General features: G+C 33.6%; 2 protein-coding genes across 3 annotated transcripts; both read right to left on the bottom strand.

Annotated features, from left to right (window-relative positions):
* Positions 1-1532: 1532 nt before the first annotated feature.
* LOC112010386 (DNA excision repair protein ERCC-1) lies at positions 1533-7194 on the bottom strand. 2 transcript variants are annotated; one of them, XM_024042728.2, is made up of 9 exons: positions 6852-7194; positions 5263-5392; positions 3857-3960; positions 3529-3628; positions 3312-3388; positions 3028-3127; positions 2800-2871; positions 2609-2677; positions 1533-2435 (listed from the first exon to the last, which is right to left on the bottom strand). In XM_024042728.2, exons 1-9 carry the CDS (start codon positions 7139-7141, stop codon positions 2133-2135), a joined length of 1245 nt encoding a protein of 414 aa, XP_023898496.2. In that variant the 5' UTR covers positions 7142-7194; the 3' UTR covers positions 1533-2132. The 2 variants fall into 2 exon arrangements, with proteins under 2 accessions (XP_023898496.2, XP_023898497.2); XM_024042729.2 differs by having other exon boundaries at positions 2363-2455.
* Positions 7195-13850: 6656 nt separating this feature from the next.
* LOC112010392 (E3 ubiquitin-protein ligase ATL6) lies at positions 13851-15272 on the bottom strand. The gene has a single exon (XM_024042734.2). It carries the CDS (start codon positions 15209-15211, stop codon positions 14042-14044), a length of 1170 nt encoding a protein of 389 aa, XP_023898502.2. The 5' UTR covers positions 15212-15272; the 3' UTR covers positions 13851-14041.
* Between the last annotated feature and the right edge of the window lie 8318 nt (positions 15273-23590).

The raw sequence follows: 23590 nt of genomic DNA, 5'->3' as shown, positions 1-23590 counted from the left end.
ATCTGAATCCAAAATAAACCAACTAGGGTTTTATATACAAATTCCAAGAATCACAATGATAAAGATAAACTCTCTTAATACGATTCCTAAACAATCTCAAATACTAATCAAATGCTAACAATAAACCCAAATAAAGATAAAGATAACATAAATGATATTGATAATCTCCACAAATGTGCCACCTATTAACCTTTGGGGTTAAAAGAGTGCCAAATGCTAGATGGTCTAGATTTACATGCACTTGATGATTCAAGGCAAGCTAAGGTGTAGTGCTGTAGTGACATGCAAAAGTTACATTGCACATATATTGAACTTGTACTTTCAGGTGAACATATCCCATTTATTCAAAAATCTTTCAGCTGCTTGAAATATTGAACTAGTAAAAAGAAGTCGAGATAATGTATTGTACAAGAATTGGGCAAAAATTTCAAGTAAAGATATTTAAAAATTTCAGTCTGAAATATTTTCAACATTTGAAACCTTAATTTATACCTATTGCTTAATTTTCACTGTCACTATTACTATTTTAAACCTAAGAATTATGCATCACAAACATGAGATAGTTTCTGTAACAGGCGAAGTCCTTGAAATTATGCATCACTATTGCTTGGGACCGTTAGAAACTTAGAATGGTATAGATGTGACTGGCTCAAATTAACTAGTATAAACTTTTGTTTGTTTATTTATTTCTCCATTATTTTTCCTCACTTCTAATTACTAAGGTTCTCAATATTTACCCCATTAACACTAATTCAGTATGGCATTGATGGACATGGACTAAGAAAGCATAAACTCCATTGGTATAAGTTGATAAAGAGGGATTTGGCTTGTCCCAGGTGTCTTTGCGCATTGAAAGGGTAGATAGATGCACATCCATTTTTACACACACGGCACACCTATGTTCGAAGCACAAAAAATCGAGACAATAATTAAAATTATGCAACCAACCAACCCTAAGTAGTTGGAGCTACCGATTAAGGAATTCTAATCTCTGTTCCATCTAAAACCATCCATCTCACTTTATTCTGAACTCAATTTCTTCCCAAGCAGGCACCAAACTTTTAGATTCTCTAATAAATCTGTTTCCTTTTATTGGAAACTTTTTAACAAAAGCTTGATGATAAAATTTCTATCACTGCATGTCTCATGTGCTTCACAGTCCTCATCATTGATCTCACTATGCATAAATAGACTAAAATGCCTTGGCCAGTTTCAGACTGTAATATCTGATAACAGCTTCCTTCTATTCCTTATCTATATTCTCTTATTCTTAATATCGGGGCCACTTCCTGACTGGGATTTGTCTCCTGCAAAATTTCATCATCTCCCACCATCTAGTTATATCAACTTACAATCATCATGACTTTGATGGGATCCTCAGTTTTTCCCAGACCTGTTAACCAATTTTAACATACTAACACTGCATGCATCGAGAATAATGCAAACAAGGTAACCCTGCAAGCATCAATAAAAGGAATCCCACATTGGCATTTTATGCTGTGAGGCGTCAAACTCCACACTTGCATGCCCAATAATAAGATAAAGACTGCAGGCATAGTGATATAACTCCAATCTAGTTCAATGTACATCAGATTCTGAAGCAATGTAGCGAACCTACTTTACAAGTTCATCAAGAATGAAACATTATTTCTGGGAGTCTGTCAAGCTTCTATAAATCATACCACATAGTTCATCATACAAATAGAATTCAATATAACAAATTTCTTATGAGCCACTCAAGGGCATTATAGTGCTCTTTCTTTTTTGGCAACCTTTGAATTGACTGCCCATCTTCATTGCAGAAGATGATAGTTAGCACGACAGAAATTTGCTTCAAGGTGCGTGTCTATATACATACCAATACATAATGACTTTCAGATTTTATATCTTGTGTTGACCACCAGTTGAACAAAATTTGGTGATTCCGATCTTTTGTACTGCCTCATATAGGAGAGCATTAGAGTAAGTGTGCCTCACTAATGCAATTGCAGCTCTGTCACAATCAGTTTTCTTCCCAGTGTGCCATAATAAGGGAAAATATCAATTAGCTCCCCTCTACCCAGCCCTCCTGCTTGTGGTTACCTTGAGATCTGGAAAGGTATATCCACTTGGAGCAACTTCACAAGGAGTTCTTATTTTTCAGCTTCTGATTCAACACTAGCCCTTGTTTCTCCTTTCTTCTCCCCTGCCATCTTTGCATTCTTTTGACCAACTTTATCAGCATACTTGGCAAAAGCAGCAGACAGGGCAGATTTAACTGTCAATTCAGGCTCATTCTTCTTGTTGCTTGCATCTTCTGTGGCCTTCTCCTTTCCTTTCTCTTCAATTCCTGAGACAGGTTCAGTATTGTTCTGGACAGGAGTTTCAGGAACAGCAGGGCGGCTGGCAACAACACGCTTGAATGGCTCATGAAAAGTGTCATACAAGCGTTTTACCTGATGATCAGAGTAGATTCCTTTTGTTTCACACCATCAATTCCTTTACTTAAAGGTATTCAAAATTTAAGAAATGCCTCTAGCTTATATATGCAATCAACTGAATAACATCACACAAGAAACAAGAACCTATTATAGTATGACTTGACTCATTTTAAACAATGGAAAAGTACCTTGCGCTCTCCTATTCCTGGGCATCGAGCTAGATCTTCCATTGATGCATCCATGATATGAGAAAGGGACTGCATTAACATGACAATCAGCATATCAATATTTACACCAAAAATAGTAACCAAAAAAATAAGAAGAAGAAGAAAGAAAGAAACTCCTAATGGAAAGATCCAGGTGCAAAGCAGCGTCATACCCCAAATGTAGTACCAAGGGTGACTACATCAGTCTTGTTAACATGTCGAACCGTTGTAAGAGCATGAGTTAGCTACATTTAAAAAGAAATAGGTTCAGTTCAATTAACTCATAGTGCTACACTATGAGTTAACTTTAAAAAAAATGCACCCTAGATATTTCAAATTTAAGCAAATTAATATTAAAAAAATAAATTGATTCTAAACCAATGAGAACCAAAATATAATACCCGTGATAGATAGTCTGTATCCATTTGGCCTTGAATAATGTCTGCAGGCTTGTTTTCATATACTTTTATAGTCTCCAAGTAGCGACCACATTCCTCCAAGCTATAACAGAAAGTAGCCAAAAGGATAGGTAGTCAAGGAATCATACTTAGGTTAGAGCCATAGAAAATCTGAAAAAGATGATTTTGTTACTGGTAATAAGAACAGAACCAGGCTCCAATACACTTGAATAGATGTCTTTAGCATATTACATATGGTTGTCATCTGTATTTAAAGAGGAAATTACCTCCAAGCACATAATAGGGTACAGTCATGAAGCAGAGCTGTTTTAGTAACTTCAAGTAAAGGCTTAGCTACATCTTCCTGAAACCAATGGAAAGGAAAAATGTAAACTCATCCATTTATATTAACAACAAAACTTCTAATTTATATGTCCACATGAATCATTAAAAAACTTGGATAAGAAAAAATTATATTACAGACAAGAAAGCAGGGTGACTTACCACGTCGACATGACATAGAACAACACGAAGCTTGAAATTCTTTTGCAGTTCTCTGATTCGGTAATATAGGTAGTCTGGGTGCAGCAGATGATACCGAAGACTGCATCAATTGGTAAACTTAATACACATTGATGCAAAAGGATGGATTTTTAAAATTCATATAATAAAATGATTAAATAGAAATGACAAGCTAGGCCACTCTATATATCAAAGCCATGCCGAATATTTTTGTGAACTAAGGTTCTAACAGAAGAAGTCCCTCAATAAAGCACCAAGTTATCGCCTTACAAACATAGAAAATCATATATATCAGTGCAAGTGTTCAAACCTCAGATAGAGAGCACATGAACTTTGACCAAGTAAGTAGTCACAAACAATATCTGCAAAAGCCCACCTCACATTCCTGATATGTTTGAGCAAGGGGTTTCCCTTCTGAAAAAGGATAGAGGACTTTCACATTCAGGCTAAGTAAAAATAACAGACAACTCTGTAATTGGTACTAAGCAGTTCTGCTGAGAACAAACATTTTTTTGGACCAAAAAGTTCAGTAAGAAGATGTTATAAAAATTTATATATTCCAACACTTACCCTCAAGCTTTTAAGGAAAATAAGATAGATTTCACAGTATTGAAGAGAATAAATGTAACGAACTAAGGAAAAGTGCTGCCCACTAGTTTAGTCACAATTGAGGTTCCTTGTAGTTAAAGCCCAGATTGAGCTAGTATATACCCAACTTGGGACTCAACACATACCCTCACAACACACTCAACTAATTCAATTCAATATTCAATGAATCTAAGGTATCACAGTAATTACATCACAAATATTCCAAATTGTTTAATGTACGATAGTATCACTGCTGCCTTTCCCTCTCCTTCTAAGTTTGTCCCACTTCCTACTGAACTATGACATAACTTATGCAACTACAAAAGGTTAAACAGCTTTGACCACCAATTTTCATTCCACCCTTGGTTAATTGATTTTCCAACCGTTTTTCTACCCTTATTATGCTGAGGGTACGAAAATAGAATAGAACTTCAAGATCCAGTTGCTGATAGAAGTTATTTTCTCCAACCCAGTTTAGGGAAAATCTACTTTTATATGTAAAAAATAAGAGAATAGTTTTTTCCTAAATGAGTAACTATGTAGCAGAGTGATATGAGCTATACTTCATAGTTTGGGCAAAATTTATGAACAATTCCGTAGGGGAAATACATTAGGTTTCCCCATTAAATTCAAACATATGGTTGCATTGACCAATGAAACACAAAAAGTGTCATTTTTCAAGGACAATTAAATACAATGCAGCTATTTGTTTGAATTTAATTGGAGAACTTATTATATTGCACCTGTGGAACTGTACCTAGTTTTACCCTTATAATTTATACTAACTAATATTGATCAATACAGTCATACCAAATCTTCTTCACTATTAACACATACTTTTATCATAATAAGGAACAAATGCTGAGATCAATATTATATCAACAAATGAGATGTGGCATCCAAAAAATCTGGGAAAGTAATTATAAAGGTGCATGTATTATTGTATTGTCTTGTGAACAAATCCATCACTTCCAACAGGAACCTTACAATACATCTACTATTACCAACAAATGCCTGAAGTTCAAGTTAATGAACAGTTGATGCAGTGACAACATCATCTACAACAGGCCCGGCAGCTATAATGCATATCAAATGCTTAAAAACAAAGAATGCCCCAAATAGCCTTACCTGTCTGTGGCTCACAAGAATTGCATTGCGACTCTGTGTGGCAAGTGAAGTTGACAACGGTGATGAAGTAGCAGGAGCAGCAGCAGAAGCCGGTGACGTAGAAGATGGTGGATGAGATTGACCAATTTGTCTAAAACAAACGACAGACCACATATAACATCTCAATTTCAAGCCCCAAAGAAACAAGAAACCACAGAACACATCCAAAAATCAAACAAAAGCATAGAAACAAACTTCCTCACCCCGAGATCAACCACTTTGAAACTGAGAACAACAACAAATAGAGAAAAAAATAAAAATAAAAAACTTATGAGTGTTCTAGTTTTAGGTTCTTATTGATTGTCAGAATTAAAAAATTTAACCTGCTGATGCCAACAAGAAGGCACCTAAAAGATTCAATGCTACACGGCTGTCTTAGCTTCATCATCTAAAGTTCTTTGTTTCCTCAGGTATAAATCAACTAAAACATTATAAACAGAACCTAACATTCCTCGAGAGTCAAGACCAAACCCTAATTCTACCTTTGCTCCCTGAGAATAACGCACCCAACGAAATAAAATTTCTTTTCTTTTTTTGGTCCTTAAACCTTTTTTTTTTTTTACAGGTAAAAATAATTTTATTGAAACAAAACTACCTTGTGAAAATAGTCATGAAGTAGCCTAAAGAATTACAAATGGAGAAGTATCTACATATAAATGAAATCTATAAAAGAATGAATAGAGTCACTATTTGTGAGACCTGGCACAAAAGACCATTCATAATTTACTCAACTATTTGGTACCTGTGTTAAAAAAAAAAAAAAAAAAAAAAAAAAAAAAAAAAAAAAAAAAAAAAAAAAAAAAAAAAAAAAAAGCTCTTTTCACCACAAACACATTGACCAAATTGCATATTGCATAGTTTACTCAAACTTTCCTCTCTTACAAACAAAAGCCAAGAGAATAGGCAAAAGTTTTGTCGCGAAACTTAGTTACAATTCCTTAGGTGTTGAGCTGTACATTAGGTTCCCTGATTAAATTCAAATGCATGGTTGCATTGACCAATAAAGCACAAACATTGTTATTTTTTCCAATGACAATTAAATTCAATACAGCTGCGTTTAAATTAATTGGAGAACCTAACATATTGAAGCTAAGGAACAGTAACTAAGTTTTACCCCAATAGAATCCTCAAGCCCCCAGATTTCCTTCCCCTCCATTCCCAAATCCACCAAAACCAAGAAAACGATCACAAAACCTCCCCATAGTCACTTTCCACCAAACCAAACAATAACCCAACATTTTCCCAGAAACTAACTTTCCTCCAATATAACCCAAATGGGTACCTCAATTTTAAATTCTAGAACCATAGAAATCTCCCAGAAATCAAACTTCCTCCAGAAAAAACAATAACCCAATTTCCCCAAACAAATAACAACAAAGTACTCTTATAGACAAACAAAAAAGTAACAGTTTTGAATAAAACAGGCAAATGGGTAACTCAAGAATAAACTATACCACTAGAAAACCTCCTAAAAAACCCAACTTTGAACCAAAAATTAAACAGAAACAACACCACCAATGAATTAGAATTGAAAAGGGCCAAATGGGTACCTGGAAACAGTGCCATCCAAGGCCTGTGAGGACTGTGAAGAGGAAGTGGTATTGGAGGGTGGTGGTTGTGGTGGTGGGGTGTAGAACTCAGAGGATTTGATGAAAGAGAAGGCTTGAGAGAAGGACTTGGAAGGGTTGAAGAGAGAAGGTGGGGTTGACCTTGACTGTGAGCTCTCAATAACTTCCTGATAAGATGGTATCTTTATCACTGTTGAGGAAGAGGAGCTCTTGTTCCTCTTGTGCTGGTTTTGCTGTGAGTTTTGTTGATAATCCTCTTCCTCATTCTCCATTTTTTTTTTTCTGTTTCTCAGACTGTTGCAGAGAGACACAACGAGTGGTAGTGTTTGTCAGACTTGGGCTGAGCCTTTCGATGGGGATGATTTCAATTCTCACAGAAATCCAACCCATTACGTTTGGATTGTATAGTACCCACTTCATCTGTTGCAGCACTTTCTGAAATTGGGTTGGGTCGAGTCACAGGGTTTTTTCAACGTAACCTGCTAAGGTTGGGTTTAGAAATTCTCAATCCAACCAAACTTGGGTTGGGCTGGATTGGATCGGTGTATTGTGTTGCATTTTTTCATCTCTTGTAAAGAAATTTAGACTTTCATCGACTATTTAAGCTTTTCTTAATAATATATTATTACAATTCATAATATACCTAAATATTTATATTGCAAAATTTTGAATTTATGAAGACTATTTCTCAAAATACTAGAATGAATCAAACTAAAATATGAAAACAAGAGTTATAAATAAACTTATATGCATATATTGGGTCAGGTTAAGTTAGATGAGTTAAAAAAATTATCAACCTAAACCCGACCAACTTGAGGCTCAAAATAAAATTGCAACCCAACTTGACTCACCAACCCACAAAAACCAAGCCAAGGTGTCAATTTGGGTTGAATTGGGTTAGTTTCGTTGGCTTGGTGATTTAGATGCATGCTCCTATTCTAAACTTTTCAAGTTGAAAGTGTTTGACTTAATAAATGTCTTTTTATAAAGTTTTTTTTTTTTTTTAATTTTATTTTTAAGAGGGAGCAAGAGAACAACAGAAGAGTGGGAGTTAGAGTAGTAGACTTCATAAGGAGAGATTGCTTTGTTGGGTCTCTGTGTTATGGACTGCTCAAAGTAGGAAATCCAAATCCCATATTACAAATAGATTGTAAGCCCAAGTGAGAGCCAGCCCACCAATCTCATTTTTGGTACGCACAACTAATATATAGAGATTTTTGAGAAAGTCAAGCACANTGGGTTGAATTGGGTTAGTTTCGTTGGCTTGGTGATTTAGATGCATGCTCCTATTCTAAACTTTTCAAGTTGAAAGTGTTTGACTTAATAAATGTCTTTTTATAAAGTTTTTTTTTTTTTTTTAATTTTATTTTTACTACATCTTTCCACAAAACATTATTGTTACAGTAGAAATACATAGGTTCAAATTCTATTTACACCAAAAATTAGTTGGTGTTTTAACCTAATAAAAAAGAATTATTATTATGAAGTAGACAATATAGTTTCAACCTTCAAATCATATCATACTCATTAGGTTATCAAAAATAAATAATTTCTTATGTTGCAAATATAGACTCACATAACATTTTTGGTGACATAAAGTTTTAACGTGTTACAGAAATATTTATTTGCCAACCTCTCAATCTTTTTCTTTTCATTACACCAAAATGAGTCTTTTCACTCTTTAAAGTTTTAACGTGTTGCTCATTTAGCTGAGCTGCTAAAGAGGATGAAGAGGTGTTAATTTTGTTGGAAGAATGTCCATCTTTTTTCTATTCTTTTTTCCATTCAATTGTTGAAAATGATAATTTTTGAATAACAACTTGATCTTTTTTTTTTTAATATTAAAAAAAAAAAAAAAAACCTTCTAAGCATTTATATTTCAATAATGAAGAGTTTTATTGCCAGGCCTCACCTTGGACCAGATTAAGGTTTTGGATGTGTCAAAATTAAGAATAGGCCTACGCCAAAAGTAGTGGCAGAGCTAGGATTTTAAGTTAGGAGGGGCAAGATTGAAAGTAAAATTAATTTAAGAAATATTAATCTATACTAATAACAAAATAAATAAACGACTATATGTCAAAGTCATTATCATACATAATCTAATATAAAATTTTACTTTAATTCATTTTTTTCATTTCTAATTAAATTTACTCAATTGCAAAATCTACTTCGATACGAGCTCGTTTAGAATTTGACCTGAACATATTACTATGAAATTGTATATGTTCTTCAATGCCATAAATATTTTAAAATGTTATGTAGACATTTGAGTTTATAGCAAAAACTTTTTTTCCCCCTTTTAGATTAACAAAAACTCAGGTTGAGACTGAAAATGGTTGATTACAAGAGAAAAAAAATGTAAATAAGAGGCGGACTAGTGAGGTGCTACAATTTGGTATCACGATATTTTTTCCCCAGTCCTATTTAGCGAAAGTTGTGTGCAAAACCAAAGTACTAGTAGGTGAGACCCATTATTTAATAAAAGCGTAGCTTTAGTGCTTTGTGAATGTAAAATTGTCTTCTTGTTGACAAGTTAGCTATAAATATATAGTAAAAACCAAAAAGTTGTTTTTGTCCGGAGGGACAAATAACCTTATACTACGTTTATTAATAGTTTATTACTAATATACGGCACAGGACCTCCAAGCCTATTTGGGCCTTGAATCCTAGCTTTACAATACCCCCCCCCCCCCCTCCCCCCTGGCCCCTGGCCAAAAGTTCTTCCAGAACAGAGTAGAAGTTCGGTTTGCATGCTATTACCTTTAGGTAGGTCATGTTTTGGTTTAGGTTGGCTTTAATGTCCCAGTCACAATCAATTTATTTTTCAATTATGGTGATTAAAATTTTTTTTTTTTTTGAATTTCCTTATTTTCCCCTCATCAACAGCAAAGATTAAATTGTAATTCTCACTTACCTTTTTGTAGGGGAAATTAAATGTCATATTTTGTTTTAAAAAAAACACATTAAACATCTGAAACATCATAGTGAAATGCATTTCTGTGTTGCTTGTACGAACTTAACCAAAAAGTGATTAATCTTAGACATCTCAATCAATTTTTTTCAGATAAGATAAACAATTTCGAGAATTTAGAACATGTGAGAAGTGTTGGGGGAACATGAAGTAAAAGGAGGAGTGACTTTATTTGTTTTTTTGGCAGACTTTATCTATGATGCTGAGAATCTGAGATCACGAGCATGTAGCATTGCAAGTCGCAGACTACTTTAGCAGCCATCTCAACCATAATGACATTGAATGAGTATGTAAGTGCAGTATTAGCATTTTTTATGAGCCACTTGGGGTGAGTCTAGGTATATATAGGCTTGAAAAGTTTGACTAGCGTAACACCATGAATTCTCGCTTTACATGATAGTTAGTAAGAGTTGAGTGGTTGGAGTAATGACGCTTTAATAAATGTGCGATGATAACCACATCAAAACCTCGATGGTACATGTGGTATTACCTATTAAATCACGTGGCATGGGTTAACAAGTCCATGCCCAAAACTCCCTTTTACTATAAAAAGGGGAAAAAAAAAAAAAAATAGACTAAGCAGCCTTCATAGAACCTAACACACAAAGTTAAGTATCCATAGACTATGGTGAGTGTCTGAAAGAATGGCCATGAATTAATTTAACATATATTTCAGTGGTGGAACCGTGGAACATTGAAGTTGATGGAATAAAAAGAGATGGTATTAGATTCCATGAACACTCGCAAAGTTCACATGCAATGCAACTGACCAAGCTATTTAATTTCACTATTAAACTCAAAAACACCCCCAAATAATAATGAACCATTTTTCTTTCATTGTGCAACTCCTTTCCTCATGAGGAAATTACTAAGCAATAGGTTGATTTCAAGAAATGTCAAACAATTAGCACTGAAAATGAAATGTTATCCAAAAACACAAACCTTATTATATCATTAGGAAAACAGTCAAAATTGACCGGCATTGGCCCTTTCCATGAATTTGACATGAATCTTCATAAAAAATTAACTATAACAACTTGTTTGTTGGCCCCTTCCAATGCAGGAAACTAATTGTTTTTACTCTGTTCACATTAAAATATTTTGTTTGCTGGCTCTTAAGATGTAAAAACAATTACATAACAACAAAATAAATGAAAAAAAAAAATTAGAGAGATTTTTGTAAAGAGTCCAAATATAGGCCAAGTCACAGCTGCCAATGTTTACAAACGCGTGTTGCACCCAAGTGGTATCGTGTAGGATTGTAGTATTGTATACTGTAACTGGATACAACCTTTCTGAGACTATAAAAATGAGAGTTTTGTGTTTTGTACACTGGATGTGATGTTTTTATTTTTTATTTTTTATTATTATTTTTTTAAAAAAAAATTAAGAGTATAGGATTGTAAGTTATGTAGCCAATGCAGCCTAAAATGCTAATGTATAACAAACGCACACAATAATTTATGTATCCAAAGAAAGTGGAGTTTGCAATGGACACAACATAACATGTGATGTGAGAAGTCTCTTTATTTTAGGGTAGGATTGCAACAAAAGACAATGAATTATAGAGGGTTGATAGTTACAACCTACTCAGATACTGCTACGCCCATTAAAATTTGATAACAGCCAAGACCTGGGACCATAATCATCATCTCCAATAGCCTTGGACAGTTGGAACACACCTTACATATGGCGGTGATCAACATCAACCTACCTATCATTGACACTTTGAGCTTAAAATATTTTAAGAGAAAAAAAAAAAAGTTAATCGAATGTCCTGAAGGTTTGTTAATAAATTATTTTTAAAAAATTTTTATTAAAAAAAATTAATTTTTTGACAACTTTTTTTTTAATTTTTCATAAAAATTATATCAAAACTTTTATAAAATAATTCACTTTAAAAAAAAAAATCTTAAAAGCACTCATTAACCGAACGAACTAATATTTTAAACACGGCACGCAAAGTCGTGTGTTTCAACTTTCATCCATTTGACAGAATAATTTGTTGCAAACTTGCAATTGATGAACAACCGGACAAGGACTAAAGAATTCAAGATCTAGCCTTGCTTTGGAGTTGGAGATAGCACTTATATTGTATTCTTGCTTTTTCACCGAAGTCAAAGAAAGCGGCTGGGATTTATTGCCATTAGTGCAAGCCAGTGCTAAAGAGAAAAGAAACTGTAAAGGCAAGAGGAATTATAGCTGTTCAAACTTCAAACTTAAAAGCCAGATGTATCGTATATGTACTTCCCAACTTATAAGTTGGGTAGCGTTAGTTACGACTTATAACTCTAGTTCCAAGTTGAAGACCAAGAGAGAGAACCATTGGACCTTACACATTAGTTTGAGTAACAAAAGGGTGCAACGACATGAAAATCATTTTTGGCGTTTACAAATTGCATTCCCATATGGTTGTCTTTGCGGTCAATTAGAGCAATTGACTCATCATTGAAGCAACACCATAGCATGAGAACAACGTCCTTATCGGTCTAAACTAAATTCCATTAACAAGTCTTAAGGAGTTCACCTAATTAAAAAGAATCAATGAAACGAATTAAGAAGTAAAAAAAGTGCAACGAGATTAGGGGAATTTTCACAAAAACCAAGAGTTACATAAATGATTCGTGTAGGAGATTCATTAATGTTGCCGTAACCAATTGGTATTTGGCAATTTCCATAAGCTGCCAAACAAAAAACTCAAAATCACATCATTTAATTAAGGAACTAGTCAAAAGAAAAGAGACAACTGCAATTTCTCTTCCCTCAATTATTATTATTATAGATGAACAACATTGAACTCCAACATGTTTTTTTTGTTTTTTTCTCAGGATGAGTAGAGCAAGTTATAACAACATTTTTGTCGACAGCCCCATCCAGGGCCGGCCCTAGGCCTAGGTTAGGCCATTGCCTAGGGCCCCCTACTAGGGACGCCCCAAATTTGGGGAAAATATTTCGTTTTTTTTTTTTTAATAAATACTTTTAGAAGACATTAAAAAAAAAAAAAAATTAAGTAATGCTAAAGATAGAAATAAGATTAATTTAAATAAATAGATCTTACCTCGATTTTTATCCCTCACACCCCACAAGTATTTATACTTGTAAAGTGATCATTGCGCTAAAAGTGTGAAGTGGTTTACATAACTTTAAAATTTGATATGACAATAAATATGATAGCTAGACTTTAACAAACTATTAAATGCATTTTTGAATGAATTTTTGTAATTGGTGATATATCTTTGTAATTCTCATATTATAAATTTTATATTATCTCTAACATTTTTGTAAGTCTTATGTCAGTAATTATATCTGTTACAATATCAGTTTGTTGTAAAATTTGTTGTAACTTTATCATTTTCTCAAAAAAAAAAATCATATTAAAAAATAAAAAGAATAATTTTTTTATATAAAAATTATTATATAAAATGCTAGTTGAATATTTTAAAAGGTTTAAAAGGGTCAGGTTAACAGGTACCCTAAGAGCACTCGTTAATAATCTATTTTTAGAAAGTTTTAATACTATTTTTATGAGAAATGAAAAAAATTGTTAAAAAGTTAGTTACTTTTTTTTTTTCATTTTTCATAAAAACTTTTTTTAAATTTTAAATAGATTATTAACTAGTACTTTAAATACACTTGCTAACATTTTTCATTTTTAAATGATAACATAAAGACCTCATTTGAAGGGATCGCCTTAGGCGTCCAAAATGTTTGGGCCCACCTGGCCCCCATCTACCATAAGCATAAGTTGTCCTCAATGGTAGTTATTATAACTTGTTGACAAAAATGAACATGGCCAGAAAAAGCATTGGCAACCAAAAAAGTATAGTCAAGTTGTATTTGTTTCCACAACTTAGGTAGGCTTAGCGCCAACCAGTGCAGAACTCAAAACAGCTATCTACCTTATCTATCTATCTTTCCTCTTTTTCTTTTTTTTTTTTTATTTTTTTTATTACACAATTTTGCCAATGTATTAGAAAATCAAAGTTTGACATAGACAGAATCCTAGCATCTTGATCAAATTGACTTTTAATGTCAGGATTGTTATGTTCATCTTACATACAAAAAAATATAGTACATATATATATTTTACAAATTGAGACCAAGTCATGACATAAAATTAAAAAAATACCCAAAAAATAAAAGAAAAAGCAATAAATAAAATAAAATATACTAAATCTATGTTGAAGAATCAAAATTGGCCTTAAACCGGGGGTCGAGCCGAGTCACTTACAACAAACCCCACTGGTCTAACTGGTTGAGCCGAAGTTCCCTCACCACTATTTGTTGCCACTCTTGGTGACCTCAATGATGATGCCCTCACTAAGAATGGTGGCGCCATGGTAAACACCCAGCGGTCCGACTTAACCATCGGGTCCGATTTCTCGAGCCGCCTATAACTCTTTCCTCGGCTACTACCCTCTCCGCCATTTCGATACCCTTGCCTCGAACTCCCTTCCCTCGGCAACAAAACCAAGCTCGTGGCCCGGTTCAACTGCCGGTTCATCACTTGCTTCCTCACTTCGACCGGAAGCCGTAGAGTGAACCGGTCCGTGTTCTCGCCCGGTTGGACCAGGGAGTGTCCGGTCGAGTGGGACCGCGGGAATAATAACAACTTCCGCACACGGTTGGATCGAGATCCACCGCCACGTGTACGGTTCCTATTCAAAGTTTGACTCACGTTTAAAACCTCCAACATTTCATCCTTTTCTTTCCCTCTCTCTCCCTCTCCCCCTTCCTCAACTTCTGCCTCTCTGTTGTTGTGCGCAGGCTCCAAACCGTCGTCGTATTGCCCCTCGAGGTCCAACTCGGGCGGGTCCAAATCGGCGAGCCGGCGAACCGACTCGCCCGGTTCGGGAACGAGATTAGCCCGACAAACCGGGCAAGTGGTGTGCGAAGCCAGCCACGCGTCGATGCACTCGGGGTGGAACACGTGGTCGCACTTCGGAATCAATCGCAGCCTCTCGTCGTCCTCGAACTCGTTCAGGCACACCGCGCACTCCAACGCGCCCTTCCCGATCTTGAGCCCCTTCACGGCGGAGTAGACCAGGGTCGGGAACGTCTCGATCACCGCCGCGTCGAGCCCACGCGCCGCGGCGGCGCGTCGGGAGAGGCCTCTCATTCGGACGCTGTTCGAACTGGACGACGCCTGAGAGCAGTGGCGGACGTAGATCGAGAAGAAGCCCATGAAGAAGAGAGCGGCGATCAGCACCACCACGATTATCGCCATTGACGGGCTGAACTTGGCGTTCAGGTACGGGTCTGGGCTGGCCTGGGACTGGGCCGCGGCCCATTTGATCATAACCTCCGGACATATAAAAAGAACTCCGATCAGAGTCCAGATCGGACGGTTGGGATCGGAGCTGAAGAGCATGGTTTTTGTTTTTGTTTGTGAGTTTAGTAAATGGAATGTGTGAGAGAGAGTGTGAAACTGTGTGAGAGAGAAGGCTTATATATGAAAGAGAGAGAGCGAGGAAGCGTGGGAATCAAGAGAAAGGGTGTGGGGTCCAATTAGGAAATTTCTTTGTCTTTTCCCGAGCGAGTGAGTTGGGTCGGAGAGAACTGACGTTGGTGTTGGGTCATGGATACCGACACGTGTGGTAGGTTTTTTTTTTTTTTTCTCATTCGGACGCTGTTCGAACTGGACGACGCCTGAGAGCAGTGGCGGACGTAGATCGAGAAGAAGCCCATGAAGAAGAGAGCGGCGATCAGCACCACCACGATTATCGCCATTGACGGGCTGAACTTGGCGTTCAGGTACGGGTCTGGGCTGGCCTGGGACTGGGCCGCGGCCCATTTGATCATAACCTCCGGACATATAAAAAGAACTCCGATCAGAGTCCAGATCGGACGGTTGGGATCGGAGCTGAAGAGCATGGTTTTTTTGTTTGTGAGTTTAGTAAATGTAATGTGTGTTAGAGAGTGTGAATTTGTGTGAGAGAGAAAGGTTTATATATGAAAGAGAGAGAGCGAGGAAGCGTGGGAATGAAGAGAAAGGGTGTGGGGTCCAATGAGGAAATTTCTTTGGCTTTTCCCGAGCGAGTGAGTTGGGTCGGAGAGACTGACGTTGGTGTTGGGTCATGGATGACCGACACGTGTGGTAGGTTTTTTTTTTTTTTTTAATTTTAAATTTAACGAAGGTTCCGAAGAAAATTGACTCTTTGTGAATTATTAGCGAAAAAAACTCATTTAGATTTAAAAATGGGGTTGGTGGTGGTGTCCAATGGATTGATTTTTGTTAGTTTATTAGTAATAATGGTGGCTGATATTAAAATAGTAATAATTTTATTACTTGTTTAAAAAAATATTATTTGATTATTATTATCCTAAAAGAAAGTATATTATAATGTATGCATGCATTTAGTATATCAAAAAGTCAAGTGACATAACTATTGTACACAATTCTAAAATTTATTTAAGCGATAAGTGATGAGTAATAGATTAATTATTTTTATATGAACTCATTATTAGTATGCTAGTATGAACTTTTATTCTTAGGGATTAAATTCTGTAAAGATGTGATATACGTTCGTGTTTTACCCCCTTCAATCTCGACATGTCATATGATCTTATTACATAATTAAAAATATCTTATTACATAATTAAAAATAAGTACAACTATACCTAATCAATTCTAATATCTATATTTAAATCCAACCAAATTAGGAGTTTATTGAGAGGTTATTATGTGTGATAAGATGTATTGAATTTTAAGTAAAATATTGATGTGACAATCTCTTATTGGATTCCGTCCTTATTAAATTTAGACTCTTATTCTTAACCCTTGGATTTCATTTTCTCCTTAAACCTTTTATGCATACAAAACATTAAGACAAACATATATTAATAACTAGTATGTTATTTAAGAAAATTTTAAAATTTAAGTTTTTTATTTGTTTGAACTTTAAAATTATATACAAAACATGAATTTATGAATAAAAAATAAGCAATATTCAATTATTAGGATATTTGGTGTGCATATTAAGAATATAGGGAACAAATAATACAATGGTAAGATTTTCAAATTATTAATCAAATAAAAACTTATTAATTAGGGTAACATTAAAAACTTATTAATTACAGTAAAATTAAAGAAGAAAAAAGAGATAGAAAAAGAAAAAGAAAGGACATAAGGGCTTTTGAATTTTTAATGTACGCTCTTCCATTTAGGCCTATATGGACTTTTGGGGAAATCTTGAATACAGCCCCTGCTGGTAAGACTCAAACCAGATCGTTTGAATTTTAAGTGAAGAAGTTTTAGTCCAGTCAACATATTATTACAAGATCATTTCTATATTTGACTGTTCACATTTTAAGACTTTGTTATGTTATTATGTATATCTTTTAGTGTTGTAAGAACAAATTCATAAAATATTTTGTTGAATTTCCATCGGTAAAGCGCCTTCCTCTCTCTTTCTTTATTTCTTTGGTCTTTTTTGTTCATTTAGCTGTATTACTTTGAATATGTTTTTTTTCTCTTCTCAAAAAGGAGAGAGGGAGTCTGAATACAGTAATGTTCTTTCAAAAGCCTAAAAGTCAACTAAACTTACCCCATTAATATATGAAAATTGGCATATTTCTTTTAATATACTCTCTTTTTCCTAAACTTTAGTGGGATTATTTAAAGGAGAAACTTGGCAAAAGATTGGAGTATAATAACATGAGTCATGTTAACGGTACTCTTAGAGTAATTGTTAATAAATCATTTTTAAAAAGTTTTGATACCATTTTCATGTGAATATAAAATGTGGAGGAAAAAAGGTCCAATCTAACATAGGGGGCCTAGAGCCCATGTAAGGATTACTGTGCGTCCAAAGAGAAGGAGAGGTAAGGGCAAGGCCCATCTGGAAGAGGGACCCCCAGAGAGAAAAGTGATTACAATCCGAAAAAGTCGCATTCTGTCCGAAGAGGTTATACTCCTCTGATGCGAATAGTATGGATCAATTAAACGTATAAAAGGTCAAGATGATCTTCAGAGGACTCATTCTGATCAAGATAAGTTCTAAGTATACTTGGAGACGACAAGGATGAAGAAATATCTAAAGAGAAAGCTGCTATCACCGTATTTAATACTCTGCAGCAACTTTTCTGACCGCATTTATGTGGAGAAGACCCCTGAACAGTGTATCCTCACCTACTGCCACTTACACAGAGTTAAAGGAGATGCTTGACATGATATATACTCAAGTAAATTAACGAATGAGGTACAGGTAGAAGATGGAGATGAGGAGAAGGGAGATTATATAAAGGAAAATAGCTCCTGGGGAAAAGGAGAGGAAGAAAGAAAGGAAAAAAGGAGAGAGAAGAAAAAAGGAAGAGCTTTATTATAACCCTAAGATCTGTATTCACCACATAATCAGTAATATAGCTCTTCGGACACCCATTCTTTACGTGTAAATTCATGTTAGTTTGTGCTTGAGGGTTGTGATTAGTTGTTGTCGATCCCATAATCAACCTAGCTCTTTTACCCATACTCTACAAATTCATTGTTTTGGGTTTGGGCCACAAATCTTAACCCTACATAAAAAATTTTGAATTTTTTTTAATAAAAAATTTCTAAAAATATTATTTAAATCAATGCATTTAGGAGTATCCGTTAACTTTTCCCTAATATTATTTAAAATATTATTTATCACTGCACACCATTAAAGCGATAGTTACTTCACAAGTATAAGTGTTTGTGAAATGTAGAGATAAAGACCGGAGTTTAAGTCTTCTAGAAGTAGCTTCACACAAATATACACTTGTATCTTGTATCAAAAAAAAAAAAATCCTAATAACATAGACTTAATTTCAAAAGTAATTTTATAGGCTCTAGAGCAGGTTTTAGTTAATATATATTAAAGTTTTAGATGACTTTTTAAATGCATTTTGCATAAAAAAAAATTCTCTATTTTTTTATTATTATTTTACTTGGCCAATAATTTGGATAGAAGGCATCAAGCGTGGCAGTGTACTACAATCTTTTAAAACATGCCTACGTCTTTGCGTTAATGGCATGGATTTCAGACTTTTACTCAGCTAAATTAGTAAAAAAATTTATTGCTGAATAAAATATTTTGCATTTAATTCATGTTTATAAAAAGTTAATTAGTGTCTTGATTAGATGATGAATAAACAGTATAAGTTAAAATTATCTCTTAAAAAAGAAGAAGTAATAATACAATATTATTTATGATTTGTGCACAAGTATATGTGTTAAATATCCCTTAATTTTTTATTTTTTTTTTGAAATGGAAGTATCCCTTAATTTGTGTAACGAAAGTAGTTATGTTTATCTGTAATAATAGGAATGTGAAGTTGGAATCTTGATTTTCTCAATTTCTCCTTTGAAAGAGATAGTATAATTAATGAGGGGTTGCGGTGATTTGTCCAGAAAACTGGCATGTGAAATGAATTGGATACTCTTCTAGAAGGATATGATTCTCAATTCTCAAACCCATAAATATAAAGAAATTGACAAGTGTGGCGGCTGTAGGCTTTGGACTTTCTCTACAGCCAAATTCAAACAAAGAATCCCAATTGCGTTCAAGGACAACCACTACTTTTATTATATTGAAAATAATAATAATGATTAAGACCCACTTGCCCTTAGGATTTTAATTTTACTGCTTTTTGTTTAATAGGCCTGAGCTGCCTTTTTTTTATTTTTTTATTTTTATTTTATTATATCTTTCTTGTTATTATAGCATTATCATCATATATATTGGAAGCGACCAGTTATGTTATATAATCTTTGTGAGTTGGATTTATATATATATAATTAAGAGATGAATTTGACTTTGAAAATTCATATATAATTAAGAGATGAATTATGAAAGGGTTGTGTCCTATCAAATTTGATAGAGTTATTTTGCTCCAAAAAAAAAAAAATAATGATAGAGAACCTATCATTTTTTTTTTTTCAAATTTGACAGCAAAATGTTTACAGATTGAACGCGTACTGTTTGAATAAGTGTACAAATTATAAAAGTGGACAGTTTTTAAATTTTCTTAAATTTTTTTTTTTTTTTTTAAAAGTTAGTATAAAGTAAAGTGAATTATATTGTATCTTATATTTGAAGCTTTTTTTATATAGTTACAATGGGACGGGAATTTGAACCCTAGATGTTATAAACATATTAGAAGTGTTAATCAATTGAGTTATAAAACTCTTAAGTTATATTTAAACATGATTAAACATCTCTTATATATATAAAATGTCTTTAATCTACAGTAAATCAGTAATCTAAATTGTTACAAAAATCCACAAATACGAAGAAAACAGCTGATATCCTATCAAACTTCATAGGACATCATTTTATCATTTACAGTTTATCCCTATAACTAATCGTTCTATTTATTTATTGTTTTTGGGCATCTTCGGCACCAAAGAAGCCAAGATTTTAAACTGATCAAATAGTTTATTCTTTTGCTAGGAAATAAAAATCTTCAAGAGCCACTCACATTTTTTTCCTAGAATAGTGTTTTGAAATTTTTCTTAGCATAATGTCATTTTCAAATTATTTTATCAATGTACGTAGTTTTTGTTTTCTAAAAGAAAATGTACGTAGCCAACGAGGGCTTGGCTAAGTGGGTAAGGTTTAGACGTTTCGTGCAACACACCTAGGTTCGAGTCCCACTACTCGCAGGCTTTCGTTGGTGGGTAAACTTAGTGATGAGGTGTACTCACAAAATATGAGGTGACTCCCACACAGAGGGTACAGAATGGGTACCGACTACGGACTCCTTGACCGAGGCCATTGGCTCCCTGCCCGGGGGTGTAATATGACCATAAAGTCCCCTATTTTTTGCTTCCCAAAAAAAAAGAAAAAAAAGAAGAAGAAGAAGAAAATGTACGTAATTAGTAAATTAAACACACAAACATCACGCTCACGCAAGCAATACTTTTTTTTTTTTTTTTTCCAACTTTTTGGGCAGTTCGACTTCTAATAAGAAAAAAGCAACAAACATTTAAACGGCACTCATTAATTAATTTCAAATTTCATAGAACTTCCTTTTTTTTTTTTTTGGGTTGAAAAATACAGTATTCCAGGAAAAATTTTGATTGAAAAATACAGTACTTTAAATTAATGCTGAATAAACAGTAATATTTTAATGTATAATTTCCAACATAGTATTCCAAGTTATAAAATATAAGTTTTTTTTTTTTTTGAGAACAAGGTAATCCAAATTTTATTAAAAGAAACAGCGAACTACAAAAAAACAAAAAACCAAACTCAAGGAAGAGCTGACTGGAGAACAACCTTCACGTCCTCGGGTAAGTCTTCTACCCAAACCTCAAGATCTGCAGATAGAACTGCTTTTTTAGCTAAACTATGAGCTAATTTATTCCCATCCCTCCTAACATGTTGGAACATACAGTTTCGAAGTCCTCCACCAAGTCTTTTCGTCTCGTCAATAATATGGCCAAACAGCAATGGATAGGGACCACAACGCAGCAAAGCCTGAATAATAGTAAGACAATCACCTTCAACAATTACGTCGAATAAACTCATCGGATAGATGATATCATATCAAATTATGTCTTAAAAGATTCTCAACCAAAAAAGAAAGTCTTAAAATTTGAGATTTTTAGGGATGTATATAAAAAAAAGTAAGGCGCCTAATACAATTTTATATAGTTATTAATAGTCTCCAAAAATTAAATGGTGATGATGGCAACTACGGCCAAAAGTCTTGCTATAGACTCTATTCTATTATAAAGACTAAAGAGACAAGAAAAATAGAAAAATAATTAGAGAATAAAGGAGACTTGATTTGGATAAACGCTTTTCCAAACTTCGTTCTGCATGTTTTTGGTATTGTGGAAAAGCTCGTGCATCATACTATGCATATAAACACAAGAGTGACACATGTGGTGATTAGGGAAGATTTTATTAAATAAATCTTATAATTGATGTGCCAATTTTTAAATACAAAAAAATATATATAGTTCAAGAATTTATTATTATATTGCTGATGTAAGGACAAAGGCCTGATCTAGTGCTTTTATGCATTAGGCCTATTGGGATGTGGACTCATTATAAGTGTTTGATACAAATCTATATCCCAACAGGTCTAATGCATATAGGAGCAGTAGACCCAAGTTGATTCCATTATTGTGGTACCAATCATGTTAACAATTCCGTCAATTATGAATATTTTGTAGTAAAATTACTAAATTTTTTAGTATTTTTCAAAAAAAAAAAAAAGGTGGCAATGAATTACTAAACTTTAAAGGAAAGGAAAAAGGAAAAGAAAACACTAATGGAATAATTATGAGTTTTATTACTGCTAGCCATTTAAAAAAAAAAAAACTAATATTTATCAAATAAATTTCCCCTCCCCAATTAAAATTTGATTTTTCTCTCTTATTTTTTTAGTGAATTTATTTTATGTATTTCTTGTTGATATATTAATTATTTTGTTACCATACATGTAGTCAATTATATTATTATCTCTTTTATATGTCAAAATTCATTCCTTCAAGAAAGAAAGTTTTTCTTATTTTTTTAATGTATTTTTAAGTTCAAAAGAAGACAAAAGACAAGAAAAAAAAAATGAAGAAAATTAAGAAAAAGAACTTTATTGTTACCTTATAGAAAAAAGCTAATAGGACCTCTATTAAATAATTTATTCTCCATTAAAATTTGTTTAATAAGAAATAAAATTTTGGTGAAACTAAATAGTAACATAAACTTACATAAGTTGTATTTTAGTGTCTATTTAACTATTTGAAAACTTTCATTCTTAGGTGGAATTTCGACTTTGAAAAGAAATTGGAACACGGTGTATTCAACTTTTCAAGCAGAAATTCCTTTACAAATAAACAAAATATAATGAAAATGTTATTATTTTGTGGGTTTCCTTTTATTAAAATATCACTCAATATATATATATATATATGAGAATTGCTTTTTATATATCAAGTATATATGTTTGAGTGTATGTGCATACTGAATACATGTGTATATAAATTTTGCAAATTGGAATCAAATTGCGGGACTTGACCACTGGTCCATGGGACCTTCTAGGTTAATATGAAACTTCAAACCATGATTTCTACGAATAGAACTCTATTGTCCAATCAACTTATCTAATAGTTGACATTTGAAACATACTATATGAAATGATGAATCACAAATTGACTTCTGAAGTTTCCCTAAAAATAGTCTTTGAGTTTAAGGTCCCAACCAACAGAATGAACACATGTAATGTAAATGAATGGAAATGTCAATCTCTGACAATTTTTACTTGAGTTAATGCATGTTCCGTACACTTTTTTTTTTGAGAAAGATGTTCCGTACACTTGGTTGTTATAGACTATTGATGAAAAAAAAAAAAAAGGGTGACTGATAGAATAAAGAGAGTTGATCATTTCAAATTTATAATAAGTTTATTATGAACTAGAAATCATCAAGATTTCTATGAATAAATTTTTGTCTTTTCTGCTCGATATTTATAATTTATAAACCAGATAATATTCTGTCTCCTAGGGTCTGAAGTTTGAACCACATTAAATGTATGCACATTACTTATTTAGAATGAAGGGCAGCATTAGCATAGGTGGGAATAAAATTAGCTTCCAGAAAGCAATAGTGCTATATGAAATCTGCAAGTTGACGAGGTCTAATGAAATATATTGCTGTTAAATTTATTGGGTGTGAGAACTTCCACCTGGTTGAACGGGGTTTGAGTCAACAGCTTTGATAGAAGGACGTTGTTGGGTTCTTGACCAACTGTAGTAGGCCTAGACCCTTCTGATGTGGAT

This window comes from Quercus suber, unplaced genomic scaffold (assembly GCF_002906115.3).
Source record: "Quercus suber isolate HL8 unplaced genomic scaffold, Cork oak 2.0 scaffold_1039, whole genome shotgun sequence".
Taxonomy (NCBI): domain Eukaryota; kingdom Viridiplantae; phylum Streptophyta; class Magnoliopsida; order Fagales; family Fagaceae; genus Quercus; species Quercus suber.
The sequence above is the reverse complement of the archived record's forward strand: the minus strand, read 5'-3'. Positions and strand labels throughout refer to the sequence as shown.